At 46.9% G+C, this 20,169-nt stretch overlaps 1 protein-coding gene across 7 annotated transcripts in view; it reads right to left on the reverse strand.

Moving 5' to 3' along the window:
• The window catches only part of FHOD3 (formin homology 2 domain containing 3), a 456,179-nt gene that overhangs the window by 4,136 nt on the left and 431,874 nt on the right, over nucleotides 1–20,169 (reverse strand). For 5 of the 7 annotated variants that reach the window (XM_032421241.1, XM_032421245.1, XM_032421239.1 and 2 more), the window contains 4 exons: nucleotides 19,473–19,665; nucleotides 14,847–14,870; nucleotides 13,115–13,289; nucleotides 7,125–7,286 (listed from right to left, as the gene is read on the reverse strand). In XM_032421241.1, coding sequence (XP_032277132.1) covers nucleotides 7,125–7,286; nucleotides 13,115–13,289; nucleotides 14,847–14,870; nucleotides 19,473–19,665 — 554 coding nt within the window. The remainder of the gene's footprint in view (nucleotides 1–7,124; nucleotides 7,287–13,114; nucleotides 13,290–14,846; nucleotides 14,871–19,472; nucleotides 19,666–20,169) is intronic. The other 2 variants (XM_032421240.1, XM_032421243.1) reach the window with 1 other exon arrangement.

Below are 20,169 nucleotides of genomic sequence, written 5' to 3' on the forward strand. Positions count from 1 at the left end.
AAAGAATCGAAACACTGCTGGAAGACTCACACACATCAAGTGTGGATTTGACACAAACAGAGACACAAAGATCTGTGCTGAGGGTTACCCTCAAATCCTGCCACCACACACGACCGTATTTTCAAGCTTCGCTCTGGGCCCCCAGCCATCCGTCTGCAGCCTTCTCTTGCACTGGCTCTCCCTCTCCCCACCCTTGGCCCCTGGGCTCCAGACTGTCTCACTGGTCCAGACAAAATGTTTGGCTCCAGAGCCTCGGCTGGAGGCACATTGCATTTAACTGAGTAATGGAATTTGTTCTATGGGGCAGCAATAAAAATACTAGTTTGTAATAACCTTTTATGTTCTTTAAACACTCCTTCAAATGTTTGTTAAAGAAAGATAATTTTAATGGCAGAAAATAAGATAAAATGTTTCTCATTCTTGACAAGGACTGCCAAGACCTCTCTTCCAAGACACAAAATTCGGCTTGAAGAAGACCATGCTGCACGAGCAGGGCATCTTGAACTTCACTAGGCACAGAAGGTGGCATGGACATGAGTCTATGAACTCTAATCACTGAGCCTTTAGGTATACGTGCTTGGCCAGATGACTACAGAAGACTTCCCGAACTGATGGGCATTTCGCAGGAGGGCATTTAAAGACACTTCCTTAACACCTGTTCACGCATTTGCTTTAGTCCTATAACTGTGGTGTTCAGTTCAGTTCATGTAAATACTTGAATAAGGACCCTGGCACCTTGTAGGATGTGCAGTAATCTCACTGATGCGGGCACTGAGCCGGCCTCTTTGGGGCAGGCACAGAGAATAGAACCAAGCTTAATGGCGCTGCTTCGGCCCCGCTGCCTGGCTGCACAGAGATGTGCTCTCAGCCTCGTGGCCTCTTCTTACTTTTGAGGGGCCACACCCCTTGGGGTCCTCCCTTGCCCCTTCTGCCTGGGCTCAGGTGTTCTCTGCTGCGGAGGAAAAAGCCAGCATAGGCCAGGTCTCTTTGCTCGCCAGGTGTGTCCCTAAAAAGGAATTCATAGAAAAACCTGCCCCATTAATGGAATCCGACTTTCTGTGGGCCTTCGTGGCAACTGAGATAAATTTTCTCATATTAAATACAATCCCCACGTCATAAACATATGATGTATATAGTAATATACATATACATGTAATATACATATACAAAGTAATACAGGAACCCCCCAAAGACCTTAAGAATCTGAACCCTTCCTTTGTTAAAAAGTAACATTATCACTTGAAAAGACGTGTGAAATGAAGATGATCATTGAAATCGGCTTTGTGCTCCCGTTCAAATTATGCATACAAAGGGCCTCTTTGGGTATCCATTCATCCATCTGCCTGCTCATCAATTCGTTTGTTCATTCATTCATCCATTCATTCACTCACTCAGCAAAGGTTACTTGCGCCTCTACCCTGAGCCAAGTGTTGTGATCAGGGAGGCAGGGGACCGACAGGGACACAGGAGGAGGAGAAAGGCTCAGGGTAGCAGACCCTGGCTGGAAAGGGTGTTGCCTCTCACTCAGTTTCTGGAAAGAAAGAAAGGACTGGGACGTAAGAAAAAGAGGGGACCAGCAAATGGGCTGGCAGGATATGGAACTTGTACCATAGAAACAAGTCATCAAATGGGGATTTCTCCAGTGCTAGAGTGGGGGGGAGTGCTGGCGTATGTCTGATAAGATAACGTCTGGGCGCCTCTCCGCTCCCCGCTCCTGCTTCCCGCTGGAACGCTCTGGCTACGGCGTAGCTGCTCCCCAGCCTGTTACCTGTGCCCGCCTCCCCGCCCTGCAGCCGCTTAGCACAGAACAGCCCGTGCAAATGTTTGTCCTTGTGTGCCTTGCAGCTCTTCCCGGAGACGGCACGGGTCACTTTGCCGGCACCAGCAGCCACTCTCTGGCCCAGACACTGTCACCAGCGGGATCAGGCACAGGAGAGCCTCAGCTGTCAACATGCAGCACAGCGGCATCTGGGGACTCAGGGAAAAACCGCAAGTTCTTTTTCTCTCCCCGCCCCCAGAATTGAAAAATATTTTGATCCTACAAAGAGCTCTCAGGTGGCTCTTTGCTAAAACTGAGCTGAATCTGAGAATTACAGTGATGGCAGCCTCCATTTACTGAGGGTTAACCTGGATGATTCCATTTATTCTCTATGGAAACCCTATGAGAAGAGTACTGTTATTATTTCTCCAGCAAGTGTGCAGACAGCACAGAGAGATCAAGTCCCTGGCCCGAGGGCACACAGGAAATGGTCCACAGAGGGATTTAAGGCAGGACATGTGAGACGCAGCCTACCCTGGAAACAGCAGGACACATTCCCACCATCTTTTATATCCATGGGACATCCACCGAGTCTTAACCTCCATATGACAGAAATCTATTTGCACTCTTTCACCTTTAGATCACTGATAGTTTTTGTCTCTTTTGCACATAGTGCCAAACAATTTGGAAATAAGTTAGCTTTTTTGTAATCCCTAAGATTCAGCTAAAGATTTTCTATCAAGTATACAGAGAGTAGTGTGTCTAGGACTACGGGGACTAGTATCAGAACTTCAAGAGGTCTTAAATGTATGTACCAGGTGGCTGGGAAGTAACAAGACTGCTGCTATTTATTCATGCCTTGTTTCTTGAGGGACCTGTCCACTAAATGGAGCCAAAATGGCGGGTTCAGTCATGCCTCTTTGGACTTAAATATAGGGAACTGTTTTAAGCTCTATCACAATTATTGATTCTATATTAGACTTTCTGAAGGTTGGTCCATTTTGTTCTGTCAATGTCGATTATCTAACCATCTGAGTTCTTTTTCTTGTTTCCACCCTCCATCTTGTTTCTCCTCATAAATCTGTCTATTAGAAGCAGAGGTTTCCCAAATTGACAGGCATTCTACAAAATAACTGACCAGTACTTTTCAAAAGTGTCCAGCCCTTAAAATGTCCTCCACACATCAGAGGAGACATGCCGTCTCAATGCAATGGAACAGCCTGAGTAGGGTAGTGGAACAGAAAGAGGACATTCATAGAAATACCGGTGAAACCTGAATCAAGCCTCTAGTTCAGTTAATAGTAAAATATTTCCAGACTCTTCTGAACCTGCCTCTTTGACCTGAAGCTTCTGGCTGAGCTTCTTGCGGCATCAGAGTCCTGACCTCTGGCCCGGCCTACGTGTGGGTTTGGGTGCGAGGCCTGGACGCCCTAACGCTGGACCTGCCTTCAGGGCCTGGGTGATGTGGGGTCTGTTGGCCGTTCGGACAGCACCTCCTCTTGTTCAGGCCCGATTTCTCTTCCAAGCTCCCAGACTCTGATTACGCCCTCCATCCCTCCCCCACCCTGCACATCCCTTCAAGTCTCTTTCCTGCGTCTGTCCGTCCCCACCTCTGAGACGCCCCCAACACAGAGCAAAGGTTGAAAAGCCTTCCTCACTTCCTGCTCTCGCTTTTCTAGAGAGAAGGCCTTAAAATCACCAGAGGCTTAAAGGGGGCCGCGAGAAATCAGAGAGCCACGGTCAGCTCCATCCTGTTCTGTCACCCCGTCCTTCAGCCTGGAGGAGACACTAATGGTGGCAGCCCTCCCACGAGGCGCGCACCCTCCAGCGGGCCCTCCACAAGGCAGCGACTCTCCACGCGCCTCAGGGGAGAGACTGTCGTCCTCTCTTGGGCTTCTTTTTGTCCTCCTGTCCCGTGGCCTAGACACATGGGCGGGCACCCTCAGCTATCTTTAGAGGAAGGTCAGCCCCCCTGGAATGAGCTCTAAGAATAATCAGGGGCTGAGTAACTGAATGAGGTCGTTGAGGAGAAGACAAAAGTTTGAGAAATTTTGGTCCTTTCCACTAACATCTTATTTGACTATATTTGCAAGAGCATGGGTTTTCAAGCCTCTGTTTTATTGCCATTGTTAGCTTGCCCTATAAAAGAATATAAAATTGATTCACAGTCGGTAAGCAAAAACTATTTAAACAACACTCAGGAAGTTTTTCTTGATGGGATTAATGGGAAAATTGCTGGGTATTTCCAAATATCACTTTGGAGAAGTAGAGACAAGTGAACGCAGTTGTGTACTGATCAGATCCAGGGCTGGATCTAATATTGTGTGAGGCGTATCTCCCGTTTTCCCTAAAACAAATTCAATAATTTTTCGGATCTGATGGTTTTCTTTCTCCATGAAATTCTACTTAACAGACAGCATGGTTACATCCCTCAAGATTCTGTAAAAGAAATAAGATTTTAGTTACATCAAATCAATGTGAGCTATGTCACATGCCCTTTGAGAGGGATGTTGAAGCTTTAGGATGCGATGAGGAGGCCGTCATGGTGGGGGCGGGGTACTGGGGGTTAGGGTGTCAGATCAAATCAAGGTTCTGTGCTCCTTCCCCAGCAGTCCCTGGAACTAGACTTCCGGCTCTTTCCACTGAGATACTGTTCTTATAAGGGTGACCAATTAAGATCTTAATTAGCTATGAAATTGGCCAGTTTATTTTTAGGTCATATCAAAGTAATCACATCTTTAGAGAAATATAGTTCTGTGCCCAAACTTCATGGCCATGTCACAGGTGGGGCCCAGACCACCTGAGAAGGAAACTCAATAGGAAAATGATATCCAGCCTCTCTCTACTGTGACAAGATCTGGCTCCCCTGGGAAAAGAGAATAGACAGACTCTGAGTCCCTAAACCCTGTTCTGTTCTGCGATGGTCTGGGCTGGTGGCCATAAGAGGCCAGCCAGCTGAGCAGAGACTTTCTTCCAAAGATAGGTCCAAGAGAAAAGAACATCGGGGAGCAGCTCCCCCTTTGTACCAGACACCAGGGCCCATCCTGCAGAATCACACTGGTAAGGATATTTCAAATGCCATCCAGCTTCAGGATTTTCTAGAGAAGGCCAACATTCAGGATGCCTAAGAGAACAAACAGCCCTGGGACAAAAGAGCTGCCCCGATATGATGAAAAGAGAAACCTATATAAGAAAAAACCAAGAACCTCCCAGAATGTTCTCTCTCAGTCTGATCCACCAGCTGATCGGAGAACCTCGGCTAGAATCAGGGGCAGCCACATGAGAGTGCATTGGATCCATCATTTCACAGGCTAAAAATCAACTGGACAAGTCAAAACACTTTACTTAATGAGACCCGATTGTCACCAACTGGAAAAGCAAAACCGAGCCACGGTAACCTGCGAATCGATTAAGATGCCTTGCCTGCGTCCCCACCGGCTGCATATTTCAAGCTTTAGCAGGACATCTGGCATGCGCAGTCCCAGTCACCAGCATCAAACACGAAAGCAGACATTTAATTATCTTGGAGAATTCTCAAGCGGCTTGGAGGTCGTAAATTTCTAGGCTACGGGATGGATTCTTTTTGGTTTCCTGCAATAGCTGGACTATTACTGTCTTTAGCCAAATGAGTGATGGCCCAAATACGGTGGTTATTCATTACCCACTTGCCTCATCACGGCCATTAAACAATCAAATCAAATACAACATTGTTTGAGAGGGAGGCCCAAACCACGGAACTTCGCATCAATTCTGCAGATTGTTTTTTTTCTTATTCTTTAACCTCTCATGAGAAAGCTGGAGTTTATCATCCCTCTTAAACAGAAATCAAAGTAACTTTCCCCCGTCTTAAATTTCTGTTGATGGTGCCATTACTAATAAATTAAGCCTGTTACAGATAAACACTTACATACATGCAGGGCTGTATTTGTTGTAGTAACTGCAGCGCAGAATAAAATATGTTTGGCTGAATAAAAAGAATATACGGCTGTTTTGCATAAGATTGGAATGGAAACGATACCACAGGAAATTTAGTTTATATCAACCACAAAAACAGGCAAACTATCTCCCTGGCCAGATTGAAGAGGAAAATTAATTATGACTGTGTTATTGTTCCCAGTGACATTATGTGTCTCTCTAAGAATCTGGTTCTCTCTAGACCATAGGACAGGGCCTACACTCTTTGCCAACGCAGGCATATAACCTGGGGGAGGAGCACATACCCTCGGCCTCGGGGGACCGGCCAGGTCACTGCCTCATGCGGTCGCCCTTTCTGAGGGCTCTGGCCCCGCATGGCCCACCTTCCGTGAGGGCATCCCCTGCCCGGCATTCTTTCTCCGCCCCCTCCCTTGGGCTCTGCAGCTCAAACCCTGAACCCCTCCTGTGTGAATCTCAAAGGTGGCACCAAAGGAGTCTGCGTTCTTACTGAACTCCCGCCTACCTGGAGTCACTCTCCTTTCACTTTCTGGAGCCTGGAGGAGAAGGAGGCCTGGTTACCTCCTTCTTGTGATGGTCATAAATCCCTTTGCCCCTCACCATCCCTGATTCCTGAAGGCAGAGCCGCGTGAGACTCAAGCCGGTCTCCTGAGCTGAGTGACGCGGCGTCGGGGCCAAAGGCTGGGGGCTGAGCTCTTTCCTAAAACACGCGAGGGTCAAGGCTAGAGCAGACACATGTCAAAGGATACAGAGGAACCCTGTTTCTGTACGGAGAGCAGCCCCTTTGAGAGCAAGCATGGTGCCCACAGAGGCAGCCCCACACCCATCGTTCCATGGGCAGAAGCAGGCAGTGGACTCAGACAAAGGGGAAAATCAGTCCCTGTGATTTAGTGGAAATTCTCTGGTCGGTACCAAAAGAACCAAAACCAAACTGGTCAACCTAGATTAACGTTAAGTATTCTAAGCACCCTAACGACCATAAAATCATTGGTTTTCACCTTCGACATATTTGTGAGCAGCAGTGAATCCCTTGGGGACCCATCTTCAGCTAGAAAGTGGTCCCCGCTGCAGAAATATGGCCTCAGCAAAGCATGTGGGGCAGTGCTTGGCAATGGCCCCCCCGTACCCACCCCTGCACGCCAGAGATATGTAAGGGTCCTTCGGACCTTCCTGGGAACAGTAAGAATGGAGGGAGGCCTGACCGGAAGCGGCAAATACACTGGGCGGGTGTGCCTGCAGCCCTCTCCCCCACAATGGCAGTGTTGGTTGTCAACCAGGAAACCTTTCTATTGCTGAGCTCGGGTGGGCCCTCCAGGCATCACTGACAACTGACTGGAGCCGGCCTCTGGGTGTCTGCCCTTTCCAGGGCATACAGAACAGGAGGCCAGCTCCCTGCAGGGCAAGGCCCTCACCGGAGCTCCAAGGCACTTACGAGACTTCCGGTTGGCCCGGGAGCGCTTCCTCTCCCGAGGCACCACCCGCTGACTGGGCACCTGGGTGGCCGACTTGACGATGCGATCCATGATCTCATCGGCTGCATCATCCGTGACGTTAGGGGAGTCATCGGTTCCCATCGTCCAGGAACTAGTGGATCCTGAAGAATTAAACAACCAGAGAGCAGGAACACACTAGAGAAAATGCCAACACTGCTCTTCCGAGCACGGAGCTCTGTCTGCAACAGATCACAGCCTCGGCCAGAGCGAGAGCGTCAGCCTGCCAGATCCGGGGGTACTCACCTGTCCCCCACTGTGACCGTGACCGCTACTCCCATTCATGTGCACTTGGAGCATTTACTCAATACTACCCTGTAACACAGCTGCTGAAGGCCTCCACCTGACAGGCCCCGTGATCGTGGGAGGGCGGACATCCCATCACAGAGCACATCACAGATAATAGGTGATGGACACCCAGTAATGTCCAGAGATATGTGTTAATTCAGCTCTCTATCCATGGCTGTCTAGGCCTAGGGAATGTCAACTAACCTTAACATCTCTTCTAGTTAAATAAAAATCATGGATTTTGTCATGGTTTATCTTTGGATTAATCTTTTTTTTTTAAAGGAAATTTATTTTATTTTAAGGTTTATTTATTTTCAGAGAGAGAGAGAGCTAGCGCAAGTGAGTGCACCGTGTTGGGGGGGGGGGCAGAGGGAGAGACAGAGAATCTCAAGCAGACTCCCTGCTGAGCGCAGAGCCCAACAAAGAGCTTGATCTGAGGACCCTGAGATCATGACCTGAGCTGAAATCAAGAGTCAACTGCTTAACTGACTGAGCCACCCTGGATAACTTAACCTTTAAAAATCATAACAGGAGAGGCACTTGGTTGGTTCAGTTGGTTAAGCATCTGCCTTCAGCTCAGGTCATGATCCCAGGGTCCTGGGGTAGAGCCCCGAGTTGGGTTCCCCGCTCAGCAGGGAGTCTGCTGTGCACAAGCACGCACGCACGCTCTCTCTCTCATTCTGTGTCAAATAAATAAATAAAATATTTAAAAAATCAAAACAGGATTACCTTCTTCAACTAGCAAAGCAGGAACAGACATAAATTTTTCTTTGCTTCTTGGCTAGAAAAATACATTTATAAATAATTGTCTATTAAGACAGAGCAGGTCTAAGTCTGGCATAAAAGCATCTGCCTATAGACAAGCAAGAAGAAAGCACCACGAAAACATGAGCTCCCAAGTATCAAGAACTGTGCCTTCGTGATAGATCAACTTCCTTGTGAAATCTCTTCTATAAGATGGGAAATACGCTTCTGTAAGAAGAAAGACATGCAATGCGCTCAAAATTGTGAATTTCCTCCACATACATGATCCTTTGTAATAAACATACAACTTCAGAAGCCTGTAGGTGGGTGTTCTCAGACTCTATGCCTATGGAACACAGGTATTTGGAGCCTAAGGTCCAGCTGAAGAACAGTCAGCTTTTCGCCAACCACAGGCAGAAATGTTAGTAAACATATACCTTACATTCTTGAGTTCTATTCCCATACTAATTCTGAAAAGCTTTTGGCATTTGGATATTGATGGCAATAGTTGGGAATAGCTGCTCACAGTTCAGTAGATTGTGATTTTTGTGGACATGTGTTTGTGGTTGAAATTTTACAGTAAATACATAATATGCTATAATTTAGTCCTAATTTCTGCCAGTAAAATGCATATTGCTGAATTGCATACATAAATGATTCACACTTTGCCAAACGAGTAGCAGGATTCCTGGGGCTCTACCACATGCATGTATCTATAGGTCAATATGTTTTCTAATGACAACGTTTGTTGTCATTGTTGATGTGATTTTAAGCATTTGTTGTATGAATGGGAGCAGAGCTACAGCACTGGCATAGAAAAGAACAGTAACTTGTACTTTTTCTGCTTATGCCCAAGGGCACTTGATCTACTTGCTTCCAACCGATTAGAGCTTTCATCATCATAAAACCCTTTAAAAATAGGCTCCTCTCAGAAAGGAATTTTTGAAATGGCTGAACTTTCTTGCACTCTCAGGATGGACCAGGTGGTCTAACTGGAGGGAGGAGGCCTCCACTGTCATAGCTCTTACCCTGGGACCCTTCTGCGCTTCTGAACAGTGGTCTTCCTCAGATCAGACAGGGCAGTCAATAGTACAATTGTGTTTTGGCCAGCAATTTCCTCTTTTCCCTTCTACCTACTGATTTGTAATTCCATGTCTCATTTTAAAATGCTAAGCTACCCTTCCAAAAACACACACGTTTCAATCAACTGTATTTGCTCATGATACATTTTCAGAGCACTGGGCCAAAAATGAAGGCATCATCTGATCTTCCTACTAAGAATGACCTATTTTTCCCATCCTAGACATCCCCAGGGATCTGCTTTCACTGTAATGTGTCAGGAGATGCTTCAGAGGGACGTGTTGCCATATGTTCAGGATTGCCAGACTTGGTTTTGTGATGATGTCATTCTTTTATGACCTCAGTCCTGGTTCTGCTTTTTTATCCCCCCCACCCCTTTGGTTACTTTCCTGCCTGGTAACTGTTTATATGCATTCTTTCTGGTCATGTATAGGATTTTTTCCCCTGGAAACTTGTACCCACATATAGCATCAGGGAAACACTGCCCATACTTTTTACAGACCCCAAGAGGCCATTGGCTCACAGCAGTCTCCCAAGTGTTAGCAAGACATTTATTTTTTTTTTTAAGATTTATTTATTTATCTTAGAGAGAGTGTGTGCAGGTGCGTGTGAGTGGGGCGGGGGGAAGGCAGAGGGAGAGGGCGAGAATCTCAAGCAGACTCCCCCACTGAGTGTGGAGCCCAACATGGGGCTCGATCTCATGACCCTGAGATCATGACCTGAACCGAAATCAAGAGTCGGATGCCTGACTGACTGAGCCACCCAGGCGCCCCGCAAGACATTTATATATACTGAGATGCGGTAGAAGGAATGAAGCATTATAGACTATGATAGCACCATATCACTTTATTTTGACTTCATTTTAAAAGATATGTAAATTGATAATGTACACTTGTTGAATCACAATGTTGCATACCTGCAACTAATGTAACATTGTGTCAACTATACTTCAATTTAAAAAAAAAAATGTAAATTACAGTTTGAAAGAAAACATTGTAATTTATTTTTTCCCTTAAAAATCTGACCTAAAGTAATAGTCTAAAAGGGGAATAATTATATCAAAAAAGAGACTATGTTTTAATGTAATAAAAGTTTGCCTGTGGTTCTGAAAGAATTTCCCTGGATACAGACTTTCCTCTTGGCAGTTTGAAGATGTCATTCCGCTTTCGTCTGACTTCCATAGCTTCTGATAACAGTGAGCCCTCATTCTGATGTTTGTATCTTAGAAGGTAATTTATCTTTTCCATCTGACTTTTTAAAAGATTTTATCTTCATCGTTGATTTTTAGCAGTCTGCCCACATTATACCTAGGCATGGTTTTCTTTTTATTTATTCTCCTTGGATTTGCTAAGTTTCTTAAATATGTGGGTTGATATATATCACCAGCATTGGGAGAGTCTCAGACATTAGCTCTTCAGTTAATGCTTCTTATCCTTCTGCTGCTGCTCCAATTACATATAGGGGAGACCATTGGATTGTGCACCTCACACCTTACATTTTATTCTGTTCTGTCCATTTTTTCCTCATTATGCTTCACTTTGTACATTTTCTAATAACTTGTCTTTGAATTCACTAATCCTTTCTTTTGCTGGGACAAGTCTGCTCTTAAACCCACACAATGAGTTCCTTATTTCGGATATTTCTTTTGCAGTTCTTGAATGTCCATTTGATTTTTTTTTTTTAAAGATTTATTTGACAGAGAGAGAGACAGAGAGAGCAGGAACACAAGCAGGGGGAGTGGGAGAGGGAGAAGCAGGCTTCGTGCAGAGCAGGGAGCCCGATGCGGGACTCGATCCCAGGACCCTGGGATCATGACCTGAGCCGAAGGCAGACGCTTAACGACTGAGCCACCCAGGTGCCCTCATTTGATTATTTTTAAGATTAAGTTCCAATTTGCTGTTGAAATGATACACCTTTTAATCAATTTGTCTACATTTTCCTTTACATCTTTTAACATTTGTAATGGTTAAAACTTGGCTGCAAATTTCAACATCTGCACCACGTGTGCATCTGTAGCCACTGCCTCCCGGGCAAGGGTGGAGGGAGGCAGCCCTTCCTCTGTCATCTTAACTGCCTATCAAAGTAAAAACCCTGCTAAAAGGTAAAGACCGAAGTCCAACATTAAGAAGCAGAGGAAGGAACTAGAGTGGTATTGAACTCACCTGGAGTTGAGAAACAAAAGAAAAGAAGAAAAACATCTGGTAATTTCATAAAAAGCCCGAAGTGCAGCCCCGCTAGGGAATTCCACATAAACCTTAGGGATCTGGAACACCGCCTGGAAGCCCTTTCAAGACTCCTCCGTAGATGGCAGCTTGTGGTCCTTGGGTTGACAAGAAGCTCCAAGGAACTCTATGCACCATGTAACCCACTCTCTTCTAAAGAAAACTTGAAACTGCATTTATTTTTTCTTTTATGTTGAAGTTATTATTACTATCATTCTTTGTTTATATTTAACAGAGTTGACGACAGCAAAATTCCAAAAGCACTGGTCAGTCTGCAAAGGCAGTTAGAAGTCACTGAAGGGCTTTCTCAGGGGTTTCTCCAGCTTGCAGCTCGACATTCCAGCTGCCCGCCATCTCGTGAGTCTGAATGTTCTCCCGAGCCTGGAACAATGCCTGATGGGCACTGCTTGAGCTCATTGTTTTACCGAGTTTCTGTGATAGGTAAGCTAACCCACAACCCAGTTTGCCGGGCCTGTTCTCTTTGGTCACCCAGTACAATGGCTACCAGAACCACTGTCACATGCCAGAGCATGACAGCTTAGACAAGAAGTGATACGCCTTCTTCTAGCTCTGCACGTAGCATGTGCTAAGCAAACACCGAGAGGAGAAAGCCTGTCCTCCAGAAGTTTGTTCTCTTTAGTGATAAAGTCTGTAATCTTGAAGCAGCCCGAACCGGGGGCTCAGGAGTCCGTGGGAGGAAGGAGTGGCCCTCTGAGTTGAGGAGTATGGAGAGGAGGTGGATTCTGGAGGTGAATGAGGGCTGGACCGGCAGAGAAAAGGGGACAGCATGAATAGCAGAGGGGGCTCAGGGAGACACAGGGTGCAGAGAAGGGCGGTGCCCATAATGTGGGGGCCAGTGAGTGCCAAGTGTGGGAGACAGGCTGGGACCAGACTGCAGGGGGCCCCCAGCGACAGCACGAATAGCGTGGGCTGTGTGTTGCAGGCCGTACGGAACCTGAAGGGGGGCATTCATGTGCTGTCAGGCTGGATCGGGGAATACCACTAAACATTCTCAGGTGAAAAATGCACCTTAACTCTCAACTAAAGAAAAATATCCCTTCCAAGTTATGAAACAAACCTAGAAACTCTTATCTGTCTTTAGCACCTTTAGTTTTCATTTCTTCCTTGCCTCTAAAGATTTAAAAAGGCAAAAAGGGACAGTGCTTGAATCCAGCAAACTTTCCCTACACAGGGCCATCCAGTGAAAACCCGAGGCTCTACGGGCCCCCAGTCTCTGCCCCAACCACTCAACTCTGCCACGCCTGGCTGTGTTCCAGGGAAAACCTCATTTACAACATAGGTGGCTGGCTGAACTGGGCCCGGGGCCATGGCTTGCTGACCCCTGCTTTAACCCATGGGGGTCCATTCATAATCCTAACTCCTCTTGTGTGAAGGAAGTTATACTTGTGGGAACGCCGTGTGGTTTGGAGATGAAGTACTGCAGTGAGTCCCAGAGATGTGAGTGAAGGCAAGGGTCTCCGTCAGCACGTCAGCCCTGAGCAGATACCTCCTGGGCACAGTTACCTGTACTGTCATGACACGGACGGGACCAGACAGGGAAGCCCCCCCGCCCCCAGCGCCCCCCGGCCAGGAGTCACCTCGGCTTGCCCGGCTGCGGGTGCGGACGCCCAGCACCGGGGTGGTGTCTTCCATGGCAGGAGACGAGGTCTTCAGCACAGCCTTCATGTTCTCATGCTCCGTGGCGTCCTCCGCGTAGCTCAGGCCCTGCGGCGGGTTCAGGGGTGCTGGAGGGCTGCCGGAGAACTTGCCGGACTGCAAGACCAAAGGAGGGCTTAGGGCGAGAGGTGACTCCCCCAAAAGCCAACTTCCGTTGAGGAAAACCTTTCTTGTTTATGTGCATTCTGCAGACACACTCCCTACGGCGGTCCCTAAGGTTGTGCATGGGCCAATGACAAACACCCATGGGGACAGGACGTTCTCTTATCAGAAAGAACAGCGCTGGTCCCAGAAGGCCCACACCCGTCCCTCCACTGCAGTGGGTCTCCTGACTCACCGCAGTACCCGCAGCGGGTGCCTGCTAGGGGCAAATGACATCAACCCAGGGAACAACTCGGAAACCCCATCTGTTTCTAACACCAAAGCCCTGATAGGTGATAGGAGAATTAAAATATTCCCAGTTAATCAAATGTATTGAGATTTTTTTTTTCATTTAGTACCAGAGAGCAGTTAAAATTTTCTTATAGATCACTTAGGATGTTAGCATTTAAAAAGTGGGATTCAGTCACAGAATCCTACTATGGTAAGCACTGGGAAGAATCTTTCCAGAGCTAGCCCCATCCCTTGACAGAGAAGGAAATTGAAGCTCTCGAAGATTCAGTGACTTGCCAAAAGGCCCCAAGGGAATCAATTGCAGGACCCAGACCAGAACAGGACATAGAAATTCATGCTGAAACAGAGTTTGGCAACACTCATTGCTTCTGGCTGTGTCCAGAAATGGGGTTGCTGGAACACGCATTACATGGACATGATCATATTCTCTAACTGTAGCTGAGCAAAGAATCAGGGCATATATGTTGTAAAAGAGGTATGCTAGCACAATGGGCCATATGTACACAAGGCCAAACAGCTGGATGAGAAAGAGAAAGTCAGATTAATGTTTGCAAAGAGCAGTCCCACAGATCGCTGGCTTCCTCTTTTCATCGAGTGTCTCAGCCACGGTAACAGAGCCCAGGACACATCTGCTTGTGCTATCTGCACTGCTCCCTCATCTTCCAGAGCCAGTCGGCCCTGATGTCGCCTCTGGTTCTCCCATCTGCACCAGGGCCAGGAGGAAGAGCCCCTGCCTTCCCACCCCTGCACCCACGAATCCCAATGAATCCAATGGATGCCAGCTGAGAAAAGGGGCACAAGTCAAAGGCTGCCCATAAGTGATGACCACTTTCGGGGCCACTGTCCCCCTTCCTCTTTGGTTTTAGGGCTCTTTCCCTGGTTATTCTAGAATCCAGTTCTCATTTTTGGGTTGCCAAAAGGCTCAGCCAGGGGCCTGGAGGGAGAGTTCCCTGTCTACTTCTCCAATACGAGGAGAATATCTCCAGTATTAGATCAGCTGAACTTGTCAGTCTTGACAGGGCCTGGGACTCAGGGATGGCTTGGAAAATGCAGTTAGCCTTTTGATTCCTGGCATAGCCATTATGATGAGAACCCGTGTAAGGAGGTTAGTGATCACACAGAAAGCAACCAGAAAACGATCATGCATGGTTTAGAGCACTGGATGGTGCTGAGGCCTCATGCTGCTTATGTTAGGTCGGACTCTACAGCACGCTTGGGAAGGTCAAATGTGGCATTCTTCATGTTTATAAACAGTCCTACCTCTACTTCATCCTCTTCATCAGTCTACCCGAGAGGACAGGACAGGACGGAAAAGACAGAAGGGATTCTTAGAAGGTACAGAAGTTAGCAAAGATGAGATCATCTGAATGTCACACCAAATTCCAAATAAAGAAATTGGCCACCACAACCAGGGTCCACCCTCCTGATGTGGGACCTGCCAGGCCCTGGCTGCACAGCCCCCCTGCCCGTGTCCAGACATTCCCTCTCTCAGCCCCAAGTTCTGACCAGAGTCAGGAGGAATCTGTGGGGCTCCAGAGCAACGTCCTGAGGCCGCCCCAGGGCGCACAGCCAGCGTACTTGGTGCCCTGAGTACTAGACCTAACCCCAGCTCTGTGCCCTGCTCCTCGGCTGGCCACGTCCTGAGGAACCCGCCACAACCTGCCTGGTGCTCCCTGTCAGCTACTATCCCCCCCCACCCCAAGTGCTTGAACCCTCCCTGCCCCGGCTGCCAGGCCTGGGCCTCCATGAATCCTTCCACACACAGGCCAGACAGAACAAGGGCAACAGCTGCCCAAGCAGACTGGGTCCCATTACGCTCTCCTCAGAAACATGAAATTCAGTTCTTTTAAAAATCTTACCTGCCCCTCATGGAGGCTTTCTGAGCGGACATGCCCAACTTTTAATTACCACCAGATAAACTTAAGTACCCTTTATTTTTTTTAAGATTTTATTTATTTATTTGACAGAGACACAGCGAGAGAGGGAACATAAGCAGGGGGAGCGGGAGAGGGAGAAGCAGGCTTCCCACTGAGCAGGGAGCCCGATGTGGGACTCGATCCCAGGACCCTGGGGTCATGACCTGAGCCGAAGGCAGACCCTTAATGACTGAGTCACCCAGGCGCCCCATTCTAAGTACCTTTTAAATAAATATCCCTTTACTAAAAACGAATTGAGTGTGAAGGTCATGTCCATCTCTTGGTTTTAAACACACCCCCAATGTAACCTGTGTTTCCACTGAGGTTACCAGGCCAGGCCTGCAGATCAGACATGAGGTTTTTGAGAACTGACTGAACTTTCAGGAGTTGAAATGACAAAATGCTTCTGGTTCATCACATTCCATACCACCCCCAGGCAAATGGCACTACAGCCAGAGAGGACAGTCCTGCTCTATTTTTTTTTTTGAAGATTTTATTTATTTACTTGACACAGAGAGACCCAGCGAGAGAGGGGACACAGCAGGGGAGTGGGAGAGGGAGAAGCAGGCTTCCCGCTGAGCAGGGAGCTCAATGCGGTGCTTGATCCCAGGACCCTGGGATCATGACCTGAGCCGAAGGCAGACGCTTAAGGACTGAGCCACCCAGGCACCTCAGTCCTGCTCTATTTTTATGTCTACCTTAGAGCTTATTTATTTAACCGGGATGGGTGGCATTTTCTCAGCCATCAGCCCATGTGCAAGGTACTACATATACAAAATCTCTAGCCTTCTCAACATCCCCCAAAGGAACTAGCATTCCCTTTTTACAGAAGACAAAGCTGAGGTGACACACCTGTGAAACTGAAGGAAACATTTAAAATAGGACGCCAGAGGGGGAGCCTCACGCCTTACTACTGTCGTCAATTGCAGCCGCCAACAGGAAGCAGCCTGCGTAATGACCAAAGAGGGATGAAGATTTTCTCCTCACCTAGCAACAGCCCAGCCAATGAGAAACTGCCGCAACGCAGCCAATGAGAAACCACTGCCACCGGGACCGCTCACCTTTATCCAAGGGACTTGCATTGGAAGCAGCCCCTCCCAATGACCGCTTTGCTCAATAAAGAAATGTTCCTCTCCTTAGTTCTCTGGACTTGCCTATGGTTTTGTCATAGCCTGCATGTCCCAAATTGCAATTCCTCTGCCATTCCTGAATAATCTCATTTTGCTGCTAAAATAACTGGCTGGTCATTTTCAAGGTCAACAGAGCTCCCCACCGTGCCCTGATGTGGAGGTCCTGGGACTGAAAATCTGAGTTCTTGCAGCCCATCTTGAGTATGACGACAGCAGAAAGGGCTACGGTGGTCTTATGCTGTCCTATCTATGTCACCGTTTTGTCTAGAACTAGCTCGGGGCACAAGGATGAGGAATCCCTTTGTTTCTCACTGACTCCTACCTGGGAGGGCCCCTGGATTTTGAGAAAGAAAGCCTTCTGCATTTCTGAAACACAGAAAGAAGAGAAGGGGCAGGCACACAAGGGCAGACACCGGGCAGACTCCAAACGCAGGGCTTTCGGATTTTACCCAGATTTCACTGTGTCTTAAACAATAGTTGTTTTTCTAAAATCATCTCTGTTTAATTGCTACCACTTCCACATTCATTTTACCCAGCATCTATATTAAAAATGATTTGCCACACAGTTTTCTCTAAAAATCATTTCCAGCTCTAATGTCCAGAGACTCCATCCACTGCTGGGTTTTGTTTTTAGTGGTTTAAGTTGTGTACGTGTGGTTTTCTAACCAGATCATGAGGACATCCTTGGGGCATAATCTTGTGACTGCAGCACTGGGCACGCCAGGCGAAACTGAGAGCTGGGAAAAGAAGCTCTACACTTTGTCTTGAGTGACAATATCCTAAACTTCCAGCAGATGGCAGTCTCTCTACGTGAATGATGCCACTTTGACCAACGAAAACGAGACTAGGTTGAGGATGAACCCTGAAGCCTGCCTTGTCCACATTTTAATGGGAATTTAAGTATTTTTCAGTCAAACTCTAGAAACATTTACCCCTGTTTATAAATAGGCAAGCTGGATGTTTTCAGAGAAGGGCAGAATTTGAAAATTAGTGGGATCTGTAAAAAAAAAAAAAATCTCAAGAATTTGGCAAGAAATTTTTGTGTTTTCATAACTATAAACATATTGGGCTTGTAGTTTTCACCTGCCAAAGTGTCTCACTTCCACAGAAATGAGGAAGCCCCTTTTAAAACTTTTAAAAATAACACCTTGGAATGAAAAGTGGGCCACAGTTTGCCCAGATGGATTCAGTTTGCTTCCTGTTGCTGTCCTCTGGGAGGCTACCCATCCTCTGGAACCCAGATTTCAAGAGAGGAGAAGGGAGACTCTCAGCGGGTGGCACTGGCATTCAGAACTGTCAGCAGGCTGTACAAAGGGCCCCTCTGCAGACAAGTGATCTAAGGGGTGAGAAAATTCCAGGGGAACAGGGAGTCTGGGTAAGGGGATGGTGAAGGGCTGAGTCCCTGGTTGTTCTCAGAAATGCCTTAAAATTACAACATGGATCCGGTCTCCACATCCGTCAAGAATGTGGGCAGTAATCACGCACCTTCTGTTTCTCCTACAACATGCACACCCACCTGGAGACAGAAGGCAGAACTGATTTTATTCCTCTCCAAAGAAATCTGCCTGACTTGAGCTCAGGTGAGGCTTGCAACCCTCAGGATGATGGCACTCTCTATCACTTGGACATTTACCCATCCCATTCTCCATATCACTGAGAGCCAGTGTACTTCTGAGATCCATATACAGATGGGTTAAGTTTCATAAAGACCCACCAGAAAGAGGCACCTGCATGGTGGGTCTTTGTCTCTGGCATCTTCACACATCCCTTTCCCCTCCATTGACAGAGCGTCTCGCGTCTGAATACTTGTGGCCTGCAGAGTTTGGGGCTGAGGTGGGAGAGGGGAGCCCAGGAGCAGGGGAAGCATACAGGCCTGCAGCCCCCCACCCCCACCCCCAGGGGGTTTTGGGAACTCCTGTTGGATTCACTGTCCTGCGGATCTCTTCCCACCTGAATATTCTCTGACCCAAGGGACTGCCAAGAACCCCTCAGGTTATGTCTTTGAGCAACCACATCCATTATTTCTCAATTCAGATGCCTCGAATGGGTGGTCCATGCGTCAACTGACTGGTTGTATAGCATTGCTATGACGATTAAAATCCTGAATCAATTCCCAAATCAGTATATCTGTCTTCCTAGGATAAGTGGCATTATCTTCTATATTTTTTTCTTCTGCAAATATGCACATCCCAGAGTTTGAAAATGGAATCAAGCCTTTAACGACACCACATCCTACAACACCCCAACATGGGTCAAGATTCCTCCACTAGCCACACATCCTTAATTTACATGTATTTGTCCCATGTATGTCATATAGCAGATTTTCACAGTAATAGGAGAGGAAGAGTTTAAGAGCACTTTTTAAAAGATGGCATTTTTGCACCTGTTTTCTTGGGACCTTAGGGTTGCTGGCCTCTTGTTCTCCCAGCCTGTCTTCTGCGGTAGGGGCCTGCCACGCTGTTACTCAGGCAACCCTGTTTGGGCGGAGTTGCCCTGCCCCCCTGTGGCGGGGGATGGGCTCAGCGGGAATCAGTCTTTGGGTTTTAGAGGGGAGGGGGGAGGGGGGATTGGTTAGCCCGGTGATGGGTATTAAGGAGGGCACATACTGCATGGAGCACTGGGTGTTATACGAAAACAATGGATCGTGGATCACCACATCAAAAACCAATGATGGTGACTAACATAACATAATAAAATTAAAATAAAATAAAATAAAAAATAAAAATAAAAGATGGCATTTTTTTCCACAGTCAAAAAAAAAAAAGCACAGCCCCTAAACTGTGGGGGTCGATCTACTTTCACCATAAATGACACAAAGAGATGGAGTTCATGGAACTTACGTCGGTGATCATCTTCCCTCTGGTCTTATTTCTCTCTCTGTGGTTGGCCCGTTTCTGTTTCTGCTGCAAAACCCTTTCCCTGGTGGTGCGATACTCCAGTGCAAATTCACTAATGATCCTGCAGAACTTGTTTATGTTCACTTCCCGAATTGCATAAGGCGGGTGACCCATAAAGAGCAAAAAGGAATGGAACCTGCAATGAAAAACCCAATAGTGGTGATGACTTTGGCTCTAAGGAACAAAAACCAACTGTCTAAAAACTTTCAGCATGAAACCAATCCGGCAAGCATTGTTCTTCATTCCTGGGGCTCTGGGGTTGTAGAGTCTTCTTGAGCGAAAAATTCAACCAGAAGTCAAGTTCAGCTCACTTTCTCACTGATGGAAGATGTCTAGGTGGTAGGATTTTAGAAGATTAGTTACTGTTTTCTTTTTGCTTGTAAGTGTTTTAATGTTTTTCTAAAATGTATGTGCAAAGCTTTTGTAAGAAAAAGGATAAAGCACTATTTTAAAGAAAATACTGCACAAGTTTCTAGGTTATGTAAGAAATGAATACGGAATACAGAAATATAGCTTAGCAATTCCTTGAGAACATGCTTTAATGACTATTGGAATAAACACAATCATATGAATTGTTAACTGATGGTTTGTAAAAATGCTGATTAAGTTTTCTGTGAGTAAATATTCTGAAATATTTTTT

This window comes from Phoca vitulina, unplaced genomic scaffold (assembly GCF_004348235.1).
Source record: "Phoca vitulina isolate PV1807 unplaced genomic scaffold, GSC_HSeal_1.0 scaffold24, whole genome shotgun sequence".
Classification (NCBI taxonomy): domain Eukaryota; kingdom Metazoa; phylum Chordata; class Mammalia; order Carnivora; family Phocidae; genus Phoca; species Phoca vitulina.